The sequence below is a fragment of the Gossypium hirsutum genome, chromosome D03 (genome assembly GCF_007990345.1).
Source record: "Gossypium hirsutum isolate 1008001.06 chromosome D03, Gossypium_hirsutum_v2.1, whole genome shotgun sequence".
NCBI classification, from domain to species: domain Eukaryota; kingdom Viridiplantae; phylum Streptophyta; class Magnoliopsida; order Malvales; family Malvaceae; genus Gossypium; species Gossypium hirsutum.
Genome location: NC_053439.1, coordinates 53,305,209 through 53,326,763, shown reverse-complemented (window position 1 = coordinate 53,326,763; position 21,555 = coordinate 53,305,209). Strand labels below are relative to the sequence as shown.

At 32.2% G+C, this 21,555-nt stretch overlaps 2 protein-coding genes and 1 long non-coding RNA gene across 5 annotated transcripts; all 3 read left to right on the top strand.

Annotated features, from left to right (window-relative positions):
- The first annotated feature begins 2,773 nt into the window (after positions 1-2,773).
- Positions 2,774-4,651, top strand: LOC107932347 (uncharacterized). The gene is made up of 3 exons (XR_005911548.1): positions 2,774-2,949; positions 3,997-4,017; positions 4,363-4,651. It is a non-coding gene; the product is annotated as an uncharacterized lncRNA (long non-coding RNA).
- A 704-nt stretch (positions 4,652-5,355) lies between these two features.
- Positions 5,356-7,011, top strand: LOC107932319 (uncharacterized). Of its 2 annotated transcripts, XM_041090572.1 has the most exons (5): positions 5,356-5,455; positions 5,651-5,733; positions 5,828-5,896; positions 6,176-6,425; positions 6,608-7,011. In XM_041090572.1, the coding sequence occupies exons 2-5, from the start codon at positions 5,674-5,676 to the stop codon at positions 6,973-6,975; spliced, it is 747 nt and encodes a 248-aa protein (XP_040946506.1). In that variant the 5' UTR covers positions 5,356-5,455; positions 5,651-5,673; the 3' UTR covers positions 6,976-7,011. The 2 variants fall into 2 exon arrangements, with proteins under 2 accessions (XP_040946506.1, XP_016719781.2); XM_016864292.2 differs by lacking the exon at positions 5,356-5,455 and having other exon boundaries at positions 5,467-5,733.
- Positions 7,012-13,573: 6,562 nt separating this feature from the next.
- Positions 13,574-20,045, top strand: LOC107932362 (disease resistance protein RPV1). Of its 2 annotated transcripts, XM_016864333.2 has the most exons (7): positions 13,574-14,089; positions 15,384-16,527; positions 16,632-16,982; positions 17,077-17,955; positions 18,057-18,504; positions 19,210-19,340; positions 19,422-20,045. In XM_016864333.2, exons 1-7 carry the CDS (start codon positions 13,614-13,616, stop codon positions 19,941-19,943), a joined length of 3,951 nt encoding a protein of 1,316 aa, XP_016719822.2. In that variant the 5' UTR covers positions 13,574-13,613; the 3' UTR covers positions 19,944-20,045. The 2 variants fall into 2 exon arrangements, with proteins under 2 accessions (XP_016719822.2, XP_040946501.1); XM_041090567.1 differs by lacking the exon at positions 19,210-19,340.
- The last annotated feature ends 1,510 nt before the right edge of the window (positions 20,046-21,555 follow it).

Genomic DNA, 21,555 nt, shown 5'->3' with positions numbered 1-21,555 from the left:
CACCTCTGACTTCTGCTTTATAAAATACACCTAGCAAAATCTGGTCAGATCATCAATAAACAAAACAAAGTACTTACTGCCATTCAGTGAATGTGTCTTTATTGGTCCACAGACATCTGAGTGTACCAACTCAAGTCTGTCTCGAGCCCTTCATGCCTGGTTAGCTGAAAAGGGCAACCTGGCCTGTTTACCAAGTTGACACACCTCACAAACTGATTCATTTGCATTAACCTTCACCATGTCCTCTGTCATGTTCATTTTGTGCAACAAATCGAGTGACTTAAGGTTAACATGGCCAAACCTCTTGTGCCAAAGATCAGTATCATCCACTGAGCTTGTGTAGGCTCTTTTCTCAAGCTGACTCACATCCAACATGAAGCATTTGTCTGCCATAGGTGCTGAGACTATCTCCCTACCATAGGCATCACTTATAACACAAGAATCATTCTTGAAAACTAGAGAATAGCCTTTCTTGACTAACTGGCCCACACTAAGCAGGTTCTAATCAATTTCAGGCACATAAAGCACATCATAGATAATTTTCTTACCTGATTCAGTGTTGATCACAACATTACCTCTGCCCTTTGCTTCAATCAAGTTGCCATTGCCAATCCTGACCCTCGAGACATAGCTCCTATCAATATCCTTCAATCAAGTTCCCTTTCTAAGGTGTGACCCCTTTTTTTGTGAAAATCTTATGTGGTCTGTAGGTGATGGCTCTATAATTCGGTGTTGGAAAGATTCTTGAATACTGGAAGTTGGTCCTTTTTTTTCTTATGTCCCAACTCATGCAAGCCTAGGTTTGGAGAGCACTTTGAGGGATTAGCTTCTTCTTGATGGTTCTTGGAAAGTTGATTTACTTCGTATTTGGCTACCTGATGACGTGATAAAGCGTATAGTAAGTATCCCCCTTCTCACTCTATTGATGGAGAGGATGGGATCATTTGGGCTCGATCTGGTTGAGAGTCTTTTTCTATTCGTAATGCTTACTGGGCTTTAAAAGAAGATTCTTGGAGTCTTAAAGATGATAGTTGAAAGTCTATTTGGAAATATCAAAGCCCACAGAGAGTTCATCTTTTTCTTTGGTTTGTGGTCAAACAAAGGCTTCTTGCTAATTCAGAACGCGTTAAGAGAGGAATTGGGAAAAACACTGTGTGCTCTTTATGTGGTCATAATACTGAGGACATTATGCATGTACTCCGAAACTGTTTGACGGCTAAGGAAGCATGGAAGCTTGTAGTCCTTCCTAAGATGCAATCCAGGTTTTTTTTCTGATTCCCTTCAAAATTGGTTTTCTACTAACCTTTGTTGCCATTTTAAGATGCAGGATAAGGAAATTACTTGGTCAAGCTTATTTGGATTAATTGCTTGGAGAATTTGGAAGAATATGAATCTTTTCATCTTCCAAAACATTAACTGGACGACTTATGAAATTGTAAAAGTCTCTCCCAATTGGGCCCAACAATTTGAACATTTTCTAAATGAGGCCAAGCCTAATTCACCAAATTCAGAAATTCATTCCCATTATAAAGGCAATTGGGTTTTTATTTATTTTTTTATGGAGCAGTGGCTAGAGCTTTCGAAAATGCATCTGTGGGTGGGTGGTTCGTGATTAGGCTGACAATTGAATTTTGGGCTTTAATAATTATTTGGGTAGATGTTCGCCTTGAAGGCAGAACTTTGAGGTATTCTTGATAGAATTCTCATTTTATTAAATAAAGGCTACAAGAAAGTCAGGATTTAGATAGATAACCTTGAGGTGGTTAGTGCCTTGTCCATGGAGGAGTCAGTGGACTCCGGTATTACCTTGCTCAGAAGAGTTAAACGCATTTTGCGTTTTGAAAGTCAATGGAAAATTAAGTATGTTCTTAGGGAGTGTAATTTAATTGCAAATCAATTGGCAAAGATTAGTCCCTCTTGGCAGACCTCCCTTCAGATATTTGAAGTACCTTTTGGTGGTTACGGCTATCCAACGAGACAAAAACCTTTAGAGTCTTTCAATAGTTGATACTTATATTTCTATTTATTATTTTTCACTAAAAATATGTTAGTGATTAAAATATAATTTTTTATAGTTTAGTGGAAGTTTTTTTTATAGAAAGTTGAGTAATTTAATTTTTTTCTTTGAACTGACATTTGCTAACGCACCCTTGGCAATACCGCTGCAAACTAATCAACTTAATTTTTCTCAAACAGGATAAACGAGAATTATTGATAACTTCAATAGTAAATGTAGGCTGTGTTTGATAGGGGAAAACCAATTCCAGAATTGGTTTTACACGTTTTCCAGTGTTTGATAGCAGGAAAATATTTTCCTTTTGTAAAACCAATTCCGCAACACGGGAAAACCTATTACAAATTTGGGGAAAATGTTTTACGCTTTTGAACTCAGTAAGACATTTTCCGGAATGACGCATTCTTCTCCCATTTCCCCTTTCCCTTCCCCTTCCCTTTTCCCTTCCCCTTGGGTTGCAAATCAGTTTGGTCAAGGACCTCTTCCGGTTCCTCCTTAATCCAGGTAAGGCTCCTTCTTCTTCTTCCGTTCTTCATTCCTTTTTCTTCTTCTGTTCTTCATCTTCTCTTCTCAGCATATTCTGTTTTGTTTCCTCTCTTCCTCTCTCATTCTTTGATTTCTAACATTTTTATTTTAATGAATTATGCTGATTGTCATCAAATTGAGAGAAAGTATAGTAGCCGATGAAGATTACAGATTATCTATTGGGCTATTTGCCTCCTATTTGGGCGACTTTTCTTGCTGGATGATATTTTGGTTATATACAGATGGTTGATTATGTCATTTAAGCATATATTCTTCATAAATCTCCCCTTGAAAAAAAAAAGAAAAAAGAACTTTCTTCAGTTCAATGGTGTTATTCAATAACTACCTTTTTTACTATGCAGGGTGCTGTATATGCCATAGATATGATTATGGAGCCATCATCCTACTAGGTAATCATTTTGGATTTGGTTTTAGCTATTACACAAGCTTCTGAATATAAAATGCTAACATCACACAACTTACTTTTTTTTTGATAAATCACACAACTTACTATCAAATGAATATACAAGGGAACATCTTTGTGGCCAATGTCTAATCCCTTGCTCAAATTACCAGTGATGCCATGGACTTGTGATGGTTCACTATTTGTCTGCTAGGTGAGCAGATATAGAAGAGAGCAAAGCTCTTCCCCAAAACGTAGATGGATAGGATAAGAAGTGGACTAGGGTAATCTTTTATATGAAACAGAGTATTCATTGATGGTTTATTGCATTGCCTCTAGTGAGATTCATAGGCATCTTCACTAAATGTATATCATATGATAACTAGTTGGGTTTGGGTTAAGTCTAGAACTGTTTTTTACTTTTGCTTTGTGCATTTTTTGGCTAGGATGAGTTGTACAGGGCAAGTAAAACAAATCTTTAACTTCTGAGAATTCCCTATTTCTTTTTCTAAAGAATTTTGTCAGCTCTACTTGATTGTACCAAAGCATCAAACTTGTATAAATATGTGAAGCAATGCCCTTAGAAATGTGCAGATGTTACTATTAGCTAGTAGCTGGACTTCCTTAGAGTCTTCTATTAATGTTTTCGTACCAAAGTTCAGCAGTATAACAGTCTGACGCCATATATTTATTTAACTAAAATATGGCTTATGATATTTTGCTGCATTTGATGTAATGTTCTTAATAACATTAAGAAAATGATAGTAATTATCCCCTTTCGTTTTAATGCATATTTAAATGGAAATGGTTTTTTGTGATCAAGATGAAAAGAATAGAGCACATATTTCGAAGTGGCTAAGGTTATCCATTAGAATGTATGGAAGTTTTGAGAAGTCATTGGACGAGCTGAGATCCTTTTTCAGAGAAGTCAAGGTCCGTTTTGAGTTCCTTTATTAATTTTTCCTTTCTTTTTAGACTGTTTGGTTTTCTTGTGCATGGACTATGGTCTAATGGTGTTACATAAGGTCTTTTCTCTGGCTTCACTTGTTTGCAGGACTTGGTTTTCAAGAACAAGGTTTGTAATATGAACCCTATATTCTTTTAGGGAAATATAGTCATTTTTCTCATGTTGTACTAGCTGAACTGTATTGTTCTTTTATATATGTGCTGCTATAATTTTACCGGGTTGTTAGACATTATCTTAACTCACACGACTTGTACCTGACGCAAATGTCTATATATACATGACAAACACATTCTAAACATGAAAATATGAGTTGCATTTTACTAATATCTCTTGCGACTGGTGCCTGATGTGATGTCCATATATCCAAACATGAAAATGTTGCGGTTCCAATTTACATATCATGAAGATGGTAGTTATATAATTTTACATTCATGTGTTTTGGTGTGATTGCAGATCAAGGATGGTTTTGCTGAGGGGAAAGACCTGGTTGTGTCTGTTATGTCTGCAATGGGGGAAGAGCAGATCTGTGCTCTCAAAGACAATGGTCCTAAGTAGTTTCAAATTCATTTATTGCAAATCTTAGATGGAACCATAAAAAACTTTGGCAGTACTAAATGCGGTTTTGATGTTTTGTTTTGGGTTTGGATAGAAAAAAGAGAACAACAATATAACTAGTTTCTTGTTGTGCTATGGATTACTGTTTTGCTTTTCTTTTTCAATAATTTTTATTATCTCGTCTTTATTTTTTGTGTTGGTAACATTTAAATTCTAGCTTTTAATTGCATATTACATTTGCATTAGTTACCCAATATATATTAATGTAGCAATTTAAGTTTGACATATCATTTAGTACGAGTTAATACAATATACTAGTTTTTTTTAAAAAATGAAATTTTCTAATAATTACAGTATTTTTTATTTTAATTTAAATCCCATGTTAAATATATGTATCACAAGAATCAGATTGGATAAAAGTAGAATCAAATTAATATAAAATTTAAATACAAATAAATGTTTTAATAATGAAGAAGTAAAATCAAATCGGTATAATCTACAAATAGATGAACCTTTCGAATTTAATTAGATAAAACTTTTATTAATAAAAAAATAATTTATAAATAAATCATTGCAATATGTGTAAAAATAATTTAAAATATAAAAATTTATTAATATGTATATAAATTTATTAATATATGTAAAAACAACTTTTTCGGAAAATATTTTTAGGAAATCTGTCAAACAGCAGAAAATATTTTACACAGATTCAATCAAACACCAAAAAATATTTTCCAGTAAATTATTTTACAAAAAAATAAAACATTTTTCAGAAATCATTTTACGGAAAACATTTTACTGCCAATTAAACATACGGTAGATTATTGTGAACACACAAATGTAAAATAGACTACTTTTTCAAAATTTGGGATTGAATCAATTCAGAAAAGCCAAATTCGCACGATCGTGCGAATGCATCAGAAATAAAAGTTTTGAGAAAAAAATGATAAAAGATTTCCGCGACCGCATAACAAGTCTCTCCTCTGCTATCGTAAGCAATATTAAGCTCCATTTCTCTTCTCTCTTTGCTGGAATATAATCCGGTTTCGTTTATATTTTTCTCTGGTCTACTGGATAGAATCGAGTTTGACTTTGCTTTTTTTAGAAATATATTTTGCTTTTAAAGCAAAATTTGAACTTATAGAATATTCTAAGATATTTTTATATCATTTTGCTTGATTCTCAGATTGTACTTCGTTCAAGGAATATATGGGGAATTTCATTGAATTGGAATCAGGTAAAGATAAGCGCAGTCGTAAAAGAATCAAGGTACCTATTCATTTTCGTTCCTTTCTTGCAATTAAGTTATTTTCTTTATCGTTTAGGGTTTGTTTAATAATAGTTACTCTCCATATATATGCAGGACTGTAACGAGCTGGTGGGAGAATTGATGCGTATGCTATTGGATGATGATGACAGATATCGAGCTGCTGTGAGACTTTTCCTCTCTTTTTATAATTTGTATTTTGAAAAAAAAAAAGAAAAAAGAGCAAACAAATCCATGTCAATCCGACTCCCACTACAACGTAACATGTCAATCCTGTAATTTCTGACTCTTTTTTTTTTCCAAATACCAGAAGTGTGTCCAACTTTTTACTACAAGTATCAGATTATTGTGGTTTTGTTTTTACTCAAGAATATTGAGCTAAAAAACTGAGGGTGCAAGTTCATTTATGTTTCTAATTGCTTTTAGTAACTTTTTTGAATGTAGAGGAAATGGGAAGACAAGAAAGAGATAGTAGTGGAAGGGATGAATCGGCTTCATGACCCTCAACTCTTACTGCAACGATTGAGAAATTTGATGCAGCCCAGGATTGTCTATAATGCCAGTTCCAGTCTTAGCATCGAAAATGCATTTCAAGAGCTTGATTCATTTTTGAACCAGTCAACAAATCCAGTCCGGAACATAGAGTGTGCTGATGAGATTTGCAAGGACCTTCCTCACTTAATCTCACTCGTAGGTACGATTTTTATGTTGATTAATGCCATTTGTTGTTGATGTTCTGGAGACTGCTTAAGGAATGCCAGAGATAGACATCCTAGGCATGTTTTAATAACTCTTTTTACATATATAAATATATTAATCTTGATTTGATTTAATCATTTAAATTAAAATTTGTTATCTGCTTTCTTTATATTTCAGTAAAAGCATTGCAGGGAGAGGCTATTGTGGACCAAACAGAGGAATTAATCTCAGAGGCTAAGGTCTTTAGCATAGTGGCAAAAATAGTAAACAAAGTTTTGGCTTCTTTTTTAGTAATGCTACAAGATATTAAGAACCAAAAGCTTAAAAATCCTGTTAGTATTCAGGATCTTGTGCAAATGGAAGATGAACACTTAATATTCCATTTTCCTCTAACCCCTGATTGTACCAGAGGTGCTAAGATTCACATCAATCTACAGGTAAACATTTTGAGTAGAAGCACCCAATTTGTCATTAGTATTTTAATCAATGGAGCTTTAGATTTTAGTTTTATCATGAAAATTATTGTAGAAAACATGACTCTGTAACTTAGTAGTAGCGGCATGACTTTTCTTTCTTGGTAATTTGCTCTTGCATTATTAAATTTTTAGAGTTGATGTGGTAAGTTTATTTAGAAACAGTCTGTTATGCGCCTTAGCATAGGATCTAGTCATAGGTCTAGATGAAAAAGAATTCTTGCCTCGACCTATGGTTACTCAAAAGGCAGATTCGTCCTTGATTGAACCCCCTCTCAGAATAAGGTTTCTTTTTTGATAGAATAATTGCTTATCTCTTTATTTCAATTGACAACCTTTTATAGGCCGTTAATAACAAAGGAAAGAGTCCTAATAGAATTCTTAACTTAGAGTGTATGAAGAAAATAAAAACCTAATATAATAGAGAAAATAAGTAAAGCTGAAACTCTTAGTAAAACTTAATATAATAAATAAATAAATAAAACTAAACTCCTATTGTAATAAAAACGTCCATATCATTACTCCCCTCCTTGGAGTTGAGCTTGTCCTCAAGCTCATCATCTACCTCATCATCATCTTGCTTGCCTTCAACATCTAGTATTTCTATCCAAAATAACCATTTACATTTGTATCCCATGGAATAGGCCTCGTCACAATTATAACACAACCCCTTAGCCATTCTTTCCACCATTTCTGTCTGTGTCAATCTCTTAATAAATGCTGCAGAAGAACCTATTTTGCCGTTGTTCCCTGTTGGTTTTGTTGTTTGTCCCTTTCTCTTTGCAATGCTCTTAGTTGTTGGAATGATTGAATTGCTGCCAATGTTTTGGGAAGTTAGCCAGTTCAGGATAGCTCGAGATGACAGTTTAGAAAAAGACATTTTGTTTACGTTCCAATGTTCGAGCTATATTCATTGCAAGTCCAAGTTTTTTCGGTTGTTGCATCTCAATATCAATTCTAAGTTCCTCTACCAACCCGACAGTAAAGAGGTTTACTTGTTCTCGAGGTTTAAGATCAGCAGTCCTAGCCAATGGTGATTGAAATTGGCGTTGATATTCCTCTACAGTCCCAGTTTGTCTCAAGTTGACCCCAAGGGGTTATTACCCATAGGTGACCCAAACCTTACATGACAACACTCTTTGAAGTGTCCCCAATCAATATTTGCCTTTTCTTCCATTTGATCAAACCACAATTGTGCCTCTCCTAAGAGATGGAATGAAGCTAAGCCTACTTTGTCTTCTTCGTTAGTTTGTTGATTGTCAAAAATAATTTTGCATCTTTTCAGCCACCCTAAAAGATCTCCAACACTATCATAAGTGGGAAATTCCATCTTAGAGTATCGTGGCACCATGCACCCACCGCGTTGCGAGTCTGAATTCCTTTTCCCACCTTTGCTGCTGTCCTGTTCTTCATTATTTTTTTCTGAATCCCCTTTCGTTATCTTTTGGATCGAAAGTGCTAATATCGCCGCCTACTCCTCTAATGCTTGTTGCCTTGTAACAATTTGTTCCATCAAAGCCTCCACCTTGGTTGTCAAAGTCTTTTCATCACCCATGACAGCTGGCTCTGATACTAAGTTATGCGCCTTGGCGTAGAATCTAGTCACAGGTCTAGACGAGAAAGAATTCTTACATCGACCTATGGTTATTCAAAAGACAGATTCATCCTTAACTGAACCCCTTCTCATAATATCGTTTCTTTTTGATAGAATAATTGCTTATCTCTTTATTTCATATTGGCAACATTTTATAGTCTGTTAATAACGAAGGAAAGAATCCTAGTAGAATTCTTAACTTAGAAATAAAAACCTAATATAATAGAAAAAATAAGTAAAATTAAAACTCTTAATAAAACCTGATATAATAAATAAATAAAACTAAAACTCCTATTTCAATAAAAGCGTCCATATCACAGTCCATATCACATTCTCTTTTAACCAATGAAAATTTTAACCCTTCTCAGCTATTCCTACTGTCATATAAGTGCAACTTGTCATCCCTTTAATTTCTTTGACGGGCAGTTTATTTCATCTTTTGCAAACTATAAAGTGATACAACCAAAAATATCACTTCTTTTTATTAATTCTCTGGGTTACATATATATATATATATTGGCCAGAAATGTTTGTTACTTTCTTTGTAAGCAATTGTTGAACTCAGATTATTCTACCTGAACATTAGTAAGCTGACAGAAATATTTGTAGTTTAAATATTTCATCTTTTATTTATTTTTTAGAGGCGGTTTGATAAAATTAAAAAAATGAGTTTAAAAAAAAGAATAATCTCATTTAAACTATCAATTAAGCTTTGACTTAAACATTTAAATTTTAGGCTTAATTTACTTCAATCTATTTTTTAAGAATATTTTAAATTATATAATATATGGTATAACTCCAAAAAGAACTTGTACCAAAAATAAAGCACAAATGGACACCAGCATAATTTGAAATTTTTGAGTTTATAAGATACCCAAAACTATTGTTAGACCACAATTTCATAACTCAAATTGATTAAATATTTTTATACTAACATATTATTTTAGAAATATGTATATATTTGACATAGTTATTTAAACCGGATTAAATAAGATTAGTCGATCAATTGAATCAAGAATTGACCAATATATTGATCTGTATTAGCGGAGTCAGGATGTTAATTTTGGGGGCCAAGCTAAAATTAGATGTGCTACTTAACAATTGATCTAAACATATAAACAATCGATTCAAAAGAAGTAATATTCCAACATAACAACCAATTTGAACATATAAACAATTGATTCAAAAGCAACAATTAATATTCCAACACAACAATCGATTTAAACATATAAATAATTGATTCAAAAGAAGAAGAAGTAGTATTCCACCATAACAATCGATTTAAAAGAAGCAATATTCCAATATGACAATCAATTTAAACATATAAACAATCTATTCGAAAAAAGCAGTATTCACAAGTTATTTTTGTGCAAGTATTGATGAAGGACCAAATGAATATCAACAGTAAATTTATGTTGGAGTTTGAATCGATTCAAACAATAATGAATCGATTCAAAGTGTTCAACACCATTACTTTACAACTGGATTCGTATGAAAATCATGCAGATAATGAGGTGGAAGACCCTTCCTAATGAATTGATTTTATCTTTTTGCTTGTGGTATGGTTGTTGATTTGATTTGATTGTTGATATATTGTACTATTGGGTTTGATATTATTAACAACTTATATTTCTTAAAAGTGAAAAAATATCGATTATGCTTTCATGGTGTTTTGTTATGTTCAGTTTCTTCCGAACAGATGAATATATAGGAATAGATGGAGAATGGCGACGAGGCCCTTTTTAGTTTCACTAAGTAAGAATATATGATTCAAGTTTGGATCCTAAATCAACATATCAATGATTGTGTGGATGAGCAGTTTTTAGTATATCATTTAAATTAAAAACATGTTTTATTAATAAACATAACACACAGTATAGGAAAATACTATATAATGATTTCTCGATTTAATCTAAACATTTGGTATCAATGAGTTATCAATACTTCTATAGTACACCGGTGTAAATTAGTTCTTTTCCTTAAACTTTCTATTGAACGTGTCAAAAGTAAAGGGAGATTCCCTCAATATTCGGTTGAGGGCAAATATGTAAATACACTGTATAAAGTATGAAGAATCATTTCTCTTCTAGAGTAAGAACAACCGTAAATATACCTTTGCTTGCTTCACACGTACAACAGGAGGTTTGAGGGAAAAAGAACTTCCATACACCTGTGTAAGTCAATATTAATAAGGGACCAAATGAATATCAACAGTGAATTTATGTAGGAGTTTGAATAAATTCAAACAATAATGAATTAATTCAAAACAACAAACAATCAATTGAAATAAGCAAAGAATCGATTCAAACTCCAACATAATTTTTTTGCGCTGATATTCATTTGGTCCCTTATCATTTTAGGAAAAGAAGCGATTTAAAACAACCAACAATCAAAGAAGCAAAGAACAAATTAATTAGATGTGTTATGTAACAATCGATTCAAAAGAAGTAGTATTCCAACATAACAATCGATTTAATCATATACACAATCGATTAAAAAGAAGCAGTATTCCAACATAACAATCAATTTAATCATATACATAATCGATTCAAAAGAAGTAGTATTCCAACTTGACAATCGATTTAAACATATAAAGAATCGACTCAAAAGAAGCACTATTCCAACATGATAATCGATCCAAAAGAAGCAATATTTTTGGAAAATTACAAAAATCTTAAACCTTGGGGGGCTACTTATATGTTTGGGAGGGCCATAGTATATCTACAAAAGGCTAAATTGTAAAAATTTTAATCCTTGGGGGTGCCATGGCCCCCTGGGCCTCTATTAGGTTTCGCCATTATCGATTTGATAGAGATGTTAAATTAATTGACCCACAAATTGTTTTGAGCCTGATTGAATTGAAATTTTTCCCAAATTTCTTAACATTTTATATAGACATCTTAACATTTTTTAATGTTTACATTATAGTATCATTTGTATTACTATAGATTTATTTTTTAAAATAAAATATATAATTTATAAAAATAACATAATATAATATATTAGAAAATTAGTAAATGGCTCGGGCCTTGAATTTTTATGCCCGAGCCCAACTCGTATTTTAAACCGGACTAACTTTTTGTCCAAGTCCATTTTTCGAGCTTGATAATTTTGTCTAAATCCTCCCAAATCTCAAGCGGGGATTGGATGAGTAGCTCGACCCAGAAGTTAAAAGGTTAAAATATGCCATAAGTTCTTGTACTTTTAAAAATTTTGGAGTTTAGAACACGTACTTTTATTTCCAGAAATTTAGTCTCTTTACTTTCCGATGGTTAACATTTTAAATTTTTTTGTTAAATGTGTTAGGGTGACATTTTGAAATAAAAAAAAACTTATTTGGTAACCACGTAATTACAAAAATGATGTTGTAATTAACTTGAATTTAACAAAAAAATTAATAGTGTTAACAATTGAATTTGAGTTTTAAAATCTCAAAAAATAGAGGGACTAAAATCCTTAAAAATAAAAATATATGGCTACCAACTCACATCAGTTTGGATTTGACATAAATCTTCGAGAAGGCATAATGAGGTAAGAATATACTCTTAAAAACTAAATATTTAAATCAGAACACCCAACTGATATTTGTTTGATATTTTAAGAGAATTTTTATGAACAAATCCATGTAATAAAATGAATTAGTGTTCCAGCATAAAGAGATATGATCCTATTCGAATAATTACACTCTTGAATGAAGGGGTCAGCTAAATTTTAGTTATGGAGTCACAACAATAAAATTGATAATTAGTAGCACTAGGTTGTAGAGTTCTCTATAACAAACGTCGGAGAAAGAATTAATTTGTTTCACTATGTTTTGGATAATAGTGCTACTCGATCTAGACTTTAGACCATGAGCTTGTTAGTACTTATCAACCATTTGGTGCTCAACCTTTTTGTTAATATTATTATTTGAATAATTAGTAAGTGTTAAATATAATGGTAAAACATATTATACTTTTAAGAAAAATATAGATCTAAATTTTAAAGATAATATTATTGAGAAAAATAATTACGAAAAATATTATTTGAATCGAGTTCTTCCTAAAATATTGTGAACCAAAAAATTTGAAGGCTGTAACGAGGGATTCCACTTTGCATTACCAACAATTTAAACCTTAACCTTATCCCATCCTCTTCACTGCTTTTATTGCACTGAAATTGGTTAGCCCACGAATTTATTATGTTAGGTGAAACAGTTGGGGCCAGAATTTTGTTGAAGCCCCTCTTTAATTGCTAATGGTCTCAAGTCTTGGAAACTCCAAAATGAAAAGTAATTGAAACGCGTTTTCTAGTACCACTATTTTCCACACCAAGTACTTGGGAATTATTCTCCTCCTCTCATGTCCTCTATATTAAATGTGACAAAATTTAATATTTATTTAAGCACGTTAAATTTTTTTTGAATTACAATAATAAGTAAAGCTCGAATAACAAATGCAAGTAGCGCGATTCAAATCTAGGCCACATTTAGGGTGATGAACAACCTTAATCATCAAGTTATCACATGAGATTCTCTAAGCACGTCAAATTTAATGATTCATATATGTGAATTATTTTTCATTAATTATATTAAAATTTTAAAATAGATATAGTAAGAATATTCGTTGAATTTTCTTTTTCTTCACTTGGTGCTTCAATTAGGAAAGAAATCTATGGCATACCACAAAAAGGATATGAAGATCCTTAATGAGTATTGGAAAATATTTAAACAATTTTGTGCTAGTTGCCCTCAGCATGAAATTTTGGATCAATTACTCAACCTTACCCTTATCCCATCCTCTTTAATTGCTAATTTAAGGCCGACAAATCATTGTTTAAGGTCTGATAATATATATTTTTTATAGTGTACAACTTTTACCTCTGTTGAAAAACTCTATTCAAATAATATTTTTAATAAAAATGTTGAGCACCAAATGGACCGTAAGCATGACTCCGAAATGAAAAGCGATTGGAACATGGTCGACATGAATTTCTTCGGTGGAAGGATTGACCCACCATGAACTGCCACTTGACAGCTACTAATATCTGCTTTTCCATCCGTATATGTATATATATATATATATGCTGGAACCTTGTTATTACATAAAAATACAGGACAACTTCATCATCTTCTTCAATGACAGTGTCAGAAATCTCGCGATGTAGTTATCATGTATTCTTGAGTTTTAGAGGTGAAGATACGCGCAAAAGTTTCACGGATCATCTTTACACAGCTTTGGTGCACTTAGGAATTCAAATATTTAGAGATGATGAGGAAATCGAGAGAGGGAATAACATAAAAGATGAAATTGAAAAAGCAATACTACACCACTCCAAAATTTCTATCGTTGTTTTCTCAAAGAATTATGCTGCATCCACATGGTGTCTTAACGAACTTGTAATGATATTGGAGCACAAGAAATCCTCTAAACATAGTGTGTTGCCAGTTTTCTATGATGTGGATCCCAGTCAAGTCAAGAACCAGACGGGAAGTTATGCAGAAGCATTTACCCAACATGAACAAAACTTCAAGTCCGAAACCAACATGGTACAAAGATGGAGGAATGCTTTAAAAGAAGTTGCGGATATAGGAGGCATGGTTCTACACGACAGGTACGTTATACACATAATCAAGTTCCATATGGTTACTTCAATCTTTTTCATTAAGACTTGATAGATAGAGTAGAAAGAAAATTAATAGAAAATATTGTTAGGTAGCGTTTGGAAATTAAAATGGTTACTTTAATCCATTTTAAAGGGTTAATTATAATTCAGATTTTAAATTATTTCTCAAACATTAACATGTTTTAATTGAGTCATTAAAATATTAGTTTTGTATCAATAAGGTCTTTCTATCAAACAAGTCATCAGCTTAAGCATGCTCGAATCTGATGTGGAATGTTTTTAAAACACATAGATCAAATTTTAAATACGTTTGCTCCTATCACATGAACAACTTGGATTTGACGAGTTAAAAATAAAAAGAAATAGCCTCTTTAATTTAATGACACTATTTGTGGTTTTCTAAGATGTCATTGTTGGTAATGCAAAAGAATATTTTGAATTGCAGAAAATCCTCTGACTGTTGCAGAAAATATTTTTAGAATATTTTCAGTTAGAAAAATCCTTTGGTATTTTTGGAAACTAAATCTGTTATTTTACCATTTTGCTCATAAAAAAATAGTATAAATAGGAGGTCATTCTCCCACCTAACACAACAAGAGAAAAACAACTTCTCTATGTTCTCTAAATTCTAGTGTTCTACAAAATTACACGAGAGAGAAATTCTGTCTAAGAGATTAGGTTTTAAGCAGGACTGTTTGGAGTATTGTCAATCGTGTTCCATCTTCTTTATTGGGTTTACGAATATTGGAGTATTGTGTTGGGGGTAACATCCACTATACGATTACACTGATCAGGGCGAATTTGCCTCTAATATTGCAGTGGTTCTTCCACGACACAATGATTCTTATTTTATTTACATTCAGTTTGGTCTCCTTAACAATTCTATTTTGCGGTAGTATATTTGCAACAATTATATCCAAGTTATTCGTGTAATAGGTCTACACATATTCAAAATATTACAATAAATAAAAATAAATATATAAATTCATGTAAATAACATTAATTTATTAAACTTTCACAAAGAGAAAGTTGAAATTTTGAGTATAGGTTGTTTCTTGAATGAATTTCATTAATTTTTATGTTGCTTTATTTGATTTGATTTGATTTTGAATGTAATAATTCTATCATATATGTTGAAATGTTGCATTAGTTTCTTATTTTTACTTGAACATATAATCTCATAAAAACAATCAAAATATATGCAAGAAAAGAGAAAATACATTAGTAACTTTTACTTAATTTCCAAGATTTTACTATTGAGTTGTATTTTTTAAATTTGCAGGCATGAATCACAATTCATCCAAGATATTGTTAAAGAAGTTCAAAATAAACTTCATCTTATTTCTTTGTATGTCCCTCCTTATTTAGTTGGAATAGATTCTCTCGTGACACAAATTAATCAATGGTTAGAACAAGATGGGGCAAATAAAGTTGGCAGTGTAACTATTTGTGGCATTGGAGGCATTGGGAAGACAACCATTGCCAAAGTTGTTTACAATCAAAACATCCTGAGGTTTGAAGGTTATAGTTTCCTTGCTGATGTTAGAGAAACAAGTCAAGATTGCAATGGTTTAGTCCGTTTGCAAAGGCAACTTATTTCAGATATTCTTAAAGGAAAATCACATAAAATATACAATATAGATAATGGAATTAACAAGATCAAAGAAGTTGTATGTTGTAGAAGAGTTCTTCTCGTTCTTGATGATGTTGATGAATTGGAAAAAATAAGAAAATTAATGGGAACTCAAATTCCTTTTCATCCGGGAAGTAAAATCATTATAACTAGTAGAAACCGATGCCTATTGAATGCATATTTTATAAGCCAAATGTTTGATTCGGAAGCATCAACTAGTTGTGGAGGCTTAAGCAAACTATTTGAAGTAAAAGAATTAGCTTCAAGTGAATCGCTACAACTTTTTAATTGGTATGCTTTTGGTCATAACTCTGTGCCTGAAAGTTCAGTGGCATATGAAAGAAGTTTAGTGAAACACTGTGGTGGGCTTCCGTTAGCTCTTCAAGTTTTGGGCTCTTCATTATCTAGCAAAAGTGTGAGTTCTTGGAAAAGTGCATTGGAGAAATTGGAAGAAATCCCTGACAGCAAAATTCAAAAGATTCTAAGAATAAGCTATGATTCTTTGGAAGACGATCATGACAAAAATTTATTCCTTGACATAGTTTGTTTATTCATTGGAAAGGATAGAGATTACACGACTACAATTCTAGATGGTTGTGATTACTATACAATAATTGGAATTGAAAATCTAGTAGGCAAGTCTCTCTTAATCATTAATGAAAGAAACAAGCTAATGATGCACCAAATGATTAGAGATATGGGACGAGAAATTATTCGTCAAGAATCTTCTGATATTGGGAAACGAAGCAGATTGTGGCATAAGAACGCGTTTGATGTAATAAGAGAAAAAATTGTAAGAAACATCATTTTACTCAACTTTTTTCTTGTGTGCATGTAAACTACTTTTTTTTATTATCAAATTTCTTTTTATTTTTTAAAAAAGTTTTTCTGATGCAGGGTTCCAGAACAGTTAAGTGCCTCACAATTAACCTAAAAGGATTGCTAGAAGACAAGGCTAAAAGGACAAATACAACTCTACATTTTCCAAAGCATTCCAAAAGTCAGTTTCTCATGGCAAATGATGTTGATATGGAAACTCAAGCATTTGCAAAGATGAAGAGACTTAAACTGCTTCAACTGGATTATGTAAGACTTAAAGGAGACTTCAAAGACTTTCCCAAAAGATTAAGATGGTTACGTTGGCATGGGTTTTGGATGCAATCTTTTCCGGTGGATTTTGATATCAATGAACTAGTTGTTCTCGACATGCGCAACAGTAAACTTAAACAAGTTTGGAAGGATACAGAGGTATGATATATACTAATTTTCCTTCTTTTTGTGTGTGTGAAACAATAAAATATAAATGAAGGGTTTTCTTTCTTTCTTTCTTTCTTTTTTGCAGTGCCTCCCAAATTTAAAGATCCTTAATCTCAACCATTCACATAGCCTTCTTAAAACCCCAAGCTTTTCAGGACTCCCTAGCCTTGAGAAGTTGATGCTCAAAGATTGCATAAATTTGGTGGAAGTTGATCAATCCATTGGTGAGCTAAAGATGCTTACTTTCTTGAACCTTAAAGATTGCACAAGTCTTAGGAAACTTCCAAGGACAATTGGTTCATTAATATCACTTGAAGAGCTTATCTTATCTGGTTGTTCAAGACTTGATGATGTTCCTAGGGAGTTGCATAATATGGAATCATTGAAGGTGCTTAATTTAGATGAAACTGCCATATATCAATCAAGATTGGGGTTGCAGTGGCTCTTACTGAAAAGAAGCAAAGGATTGGGTTTCTCTTGGGCATCTCTACCGGGCTCTTTGGTAAAGTTAAGCCTTGAAAGTTGCAAACTATCTGATGATGTCATTCCCAATGATCTTTGTAACTTGGCTTCCTTGAAATCCTTAAATTTAAGTAGAAACCCAATTCATTACTTAGCCGAAAGCTTAAAAGAACTTACAAAACTTGATGAACTTGTACTGACTTCTTGCACTGAACTCCAAATGATTCCAAAGCTTCCATTCTTGCCCAATGTTTCTGGGTTCTCGACAGTATCTGCAGTAAAAAGCTTTAGGTCAATTCTTCCATGCTTCTTTTCTTCCAAACGATGTGTTATTTTTGGATGTGAAAAATTGACCGAGGTTCAAGATATATTCAAGTTGGAGCCAATTGAAAACTTTGATGCGGAAGAGATTAGAAGATTATTCAACGTGAATTCCGTCAACAAAAATCGAGTGCAACTTTATAATTGCCTAACGGACAACATAATGCTTGCTACCCCACAGGTCCAATAGTTCTCCAACTTAAATTTTAAATCTTTTTCTTTTTGTCTTATATTACTTAATCAACACATTCGTAATCATCTAACAGTTTTCTTTTCTATCAGGTCTTGCAGGAATGTGGTATAACAAGCACATTTATTTTAGGAAGTGAAGTTCCGATTGGGTATAAGCATCGCACTAACGAGCATCGAATCTCTTTTCTTTTGCCAACACCATCTCATCCAGATGAAAAGATTCGTTGGTTCAGCTTATGCATTGTTTTTTCTTTAGATAGTGATCAAATATTGGACCTTCCACCAAGTGTCTACATTTTCAATGAGACCAAAAGGACCACGGGGAGATATTGCTCCAGTTTCATTGGAATTCCTAAGACTAACGATAACACAATGTTGTGGTTGATCCATTGGCCAGTAACGGATTGTCAGTTTGAAGGTGGTGACCTTGTGAGTTGCATGATAGTGCCTATTCATCTCCGCATAAGAAAATTTGGCGTTACTTATGAATCCGAACACAACATTAGATATGAATATGGTTTTTCATATTTATCTCCAGGTATGAGTAGATTTCAAATAATTATGTTTATGGCATATTACCCAATGCACTATTAACATTAATGAGTAAAACACATGGCTAAAAAGATAAATCCTTATTGAAACAATGAATTATATGAATATCTAATTGTGTTTTCAATGGTAAGATTGTATTTTAGTTAATACATCCTATTATATTTATTTTAATGCCCCCTTTAGATTGTTTGAACATATGTTTCCTTTTAGATGTCAATAAAAAAATTCAAAAATTGATATATGTTTCTCTAAAAGACTTTCCAATACAATAAAAATATTACTTAAGAAATCTGATCATTTAATAGATTCTGAGAAAAATTTAGCTTAATAATAAAATAATAATTATAAAATTATGTTGCAATTGAGGTCTAATCAAAATAATTAATTGTTTGATAGATGATTAATCTATCACCTAAGTGGAAACTAAAATAATGGATGAAGTTAAAAGTGGTATTTTTAATGTTGATATTTTATATAAAAATAAAAGATACAGATATAATTGATTTTTTTTCAAAAAAGTGTATAATTGGTTATTTCTAACAAGTCTTATAACATATTTTAGTCATAATGCATAAAATTAGTTGTTTGATATTTTTTTTCATGTCAAAACTAATACTTTGGTATTATAATAGGCATATTATGTTGATGATCATTAAAATTGATAAATAACACATTATTGTACACATTTTAGGAGATGAGGTTGCCCCAAGAAATATCAAGATGGACCTAACTAAAAACTTACTCAGTTTGGAATCTTATGGAAATGTTAAAGTGCAACTTTGCAGTTATATAGAAGAATCAAAAGTGGTTTCTTCCCCAAAGGTTCCTTACGAGTTCCAAGTTTCAAAATTTATTTATATACTATATATTTTTAATAACTAATTCCTTAATCCAATGCTACAGGTACTATACGATTATGGCATAATTACAGCATTTGATCCAATGCCATTTGATTACTATGGCCACTACTTTGGCAATCAAGCTGGCAAGACTGAGGTTTCATTATCAGTGCCCCCAAACTTTAGTCGAAAGATTAGTTGCTTCTTAAATTCGATTATCATTTTTTCTGCCAAGAATGATAATACAAATGAATTTTTACCATTCCTTGAAATTGTGAACGAGACCAAAGGTACAAAGTGGACCTACTCCAAACATTTCACAGGAATTCTTGGAACCAAGAATACCTTATACTGGTTTACTTGTTGGGACTTTAGGGGTGGTGAACTAGAAGCAGGTGATCGTATTACTCTTCGGGTTCTTTCAGATTTATCTGTGCTAGAATTCGGTATTGACCTTGTATTTGATTATGACCTAGATGACAACCCCAATTCTTTCAGTCAGTTGCCATGGATGAGTGAATGTTTTAAGTATCTTCTTGGGGCTTTTATTTATATTTTGTCAAAATCCCAAAAAAGACTTGTATAGGTTGCAAAGTTTAGTCAAATCTTGACTATTGTAGGATTGAAATGAGGTAAATGAATATTTTGGCTTAGACATTGCCAGCTTGGCTTGGTTGATTTCATCTTATATTTAATCTCTATTCTTTTATGTAAGTTATTGATATTGATTATTGGTAATCCAATTAACTTGTGCTTTCAATCAGATGTTGTGGAGTTATTGTGTTTTTAATCAGATGATGTAGGTTAGTTGATTTCCTTCCTGAGCGGAGGGCAACTTGGCTTGAAGTTCATGGGTTACCTCTGCACTTATGGAATAGCATGACTTAGAAAAGGTATTGGATTTTAAAGTTTTAATAGGCTATAATTTTGTAAGAATAACGAGTTTTAATGGGAATTTGGATTTAATGTTGTACTTTGGGTTTGGGTTTGTAAATAGCTTATGGTCTAATCGGTTTAATAATTAAAATCTTAATTGATTTATTCGTTTTAAAAATTTTGCATGAAAGTGGGTGCAATGTCATGGAAAATATTTATTGATGCGAAGAATACTTTGTATAAAGCTTATAAAGTATTCGAATGAGATGATTCGACTAATTTAAAAGCTTTTTAGGAACCTAAACAGAGGTTCTGGGAAAATTATCATGATTTTCCTTACAAGGATAAGTTGCCAAGTTATGTAGTTGATATGTATATTGATGATATCGATTGGAATCCAAAAATTGATCCAAAACTTTTCTGAAAAATTAAATTGATTTCATGATGGAGAAGAGGAGGAAAAAGAAGTAGACGTACTGAAGTGCTAATCGAGCATAAATGCATCGACCTCACCAACCACACCAGAATATGCTTGTACCTTAGGGTATCTAAGCTGGTGATACGATCTTGACCCTTAAGGTATTAAAGAATTATCAAATATAATACATACATAGTGTAACACCTCTTACCCAAGACCGTTACCGGAGTCGAGCACGAGGCATTACCTAACTTAACTTACTAGTTCAGAGCATAAAAATTTGCTTTTAAAAATTAATTCACTCACGTTCATTCAATATGTCCCTAAAAAAGAATCTCGAGACCCTAAATCATGCAATAGAAACAGTTCAAGTCCAAACCGGGAACATTAATAACTTTTCAAATACTAAAACAAATTCACAATAAAACTATCCACCTGCGCAACAGTCACTAATTAATTATAACTCAAGTTACGAAACTCAAAATTTAGATCCGTAAATTTTCCCTGAAACTAGACTCATATATCTTCTTACCATAAAATTTTCAGAATTTTTGGTTTAGCCAATTAGTACAGTTTATTCTTTAAACTCTCCTCTGTTTCACTATTCGACAGCTCTGACCCCTATTCACTAAAAATTAATTATCTCATTGTACAGAATTCGGATAACATTCTCGTTTGTTTCTATTGAAAATAGACTCAATTTCTTTTATAATTTCTTTATAATTTTTACTCTTTTATAATTTCTTTGCTTTAACTATCATTTAAGCATACACAATACCAAAACACATTCTTATATAGTCAATTCAATAGTTAATCATTATCGAATATTTACTTGCTACTTCTTAGCCATATCATAAAAATACACACAAACTGACCAACTCCCAATACATGCCATATAAATCAA

Coding starts and splice junctions, on each gene's coding strand:
- LOC107932362 (XM_016864333.2), top strand. CDS start 13,614: ATGACAGTGTCAGAAATCTCGCGATGTAGTTATCATGTATTCTTGAGT. Junction 14,090..15,383: donor GGCATGGTTCTACACGACAG/GTACGTTATACA, acceptor TTAAATTTGCAG/GCATGAATCACAATTCATCC. Junction 16,528..16,631: donor ATGTAATAAGAGAAAAAATT/GTAAGAAACATC, acceptor TTTCTGATGCAG/GGTTCCAGAACAGTTAAGTG.
- LOC107932319 (XM_041090572.1), top strand. CDS start 5,674: ATGGGGAATTTCATTGAATTGGAATCAGGTAAAGATAAGCGCAGTCGT. Junction 5,734..5,827: donor GCAGTCGTAAAAGAATCAAG/GTACCTATTCAT, acceptor ATATATATGCAG/GACTGTAACGAGCTGGTGGG. Junction 6,426..6,607: donor TCACTTAATCTCACTCGTAG/GTACGATTTTTA, acceptor TTTATATTTCAG/TAAAAGCATTGCAGGGAGAG.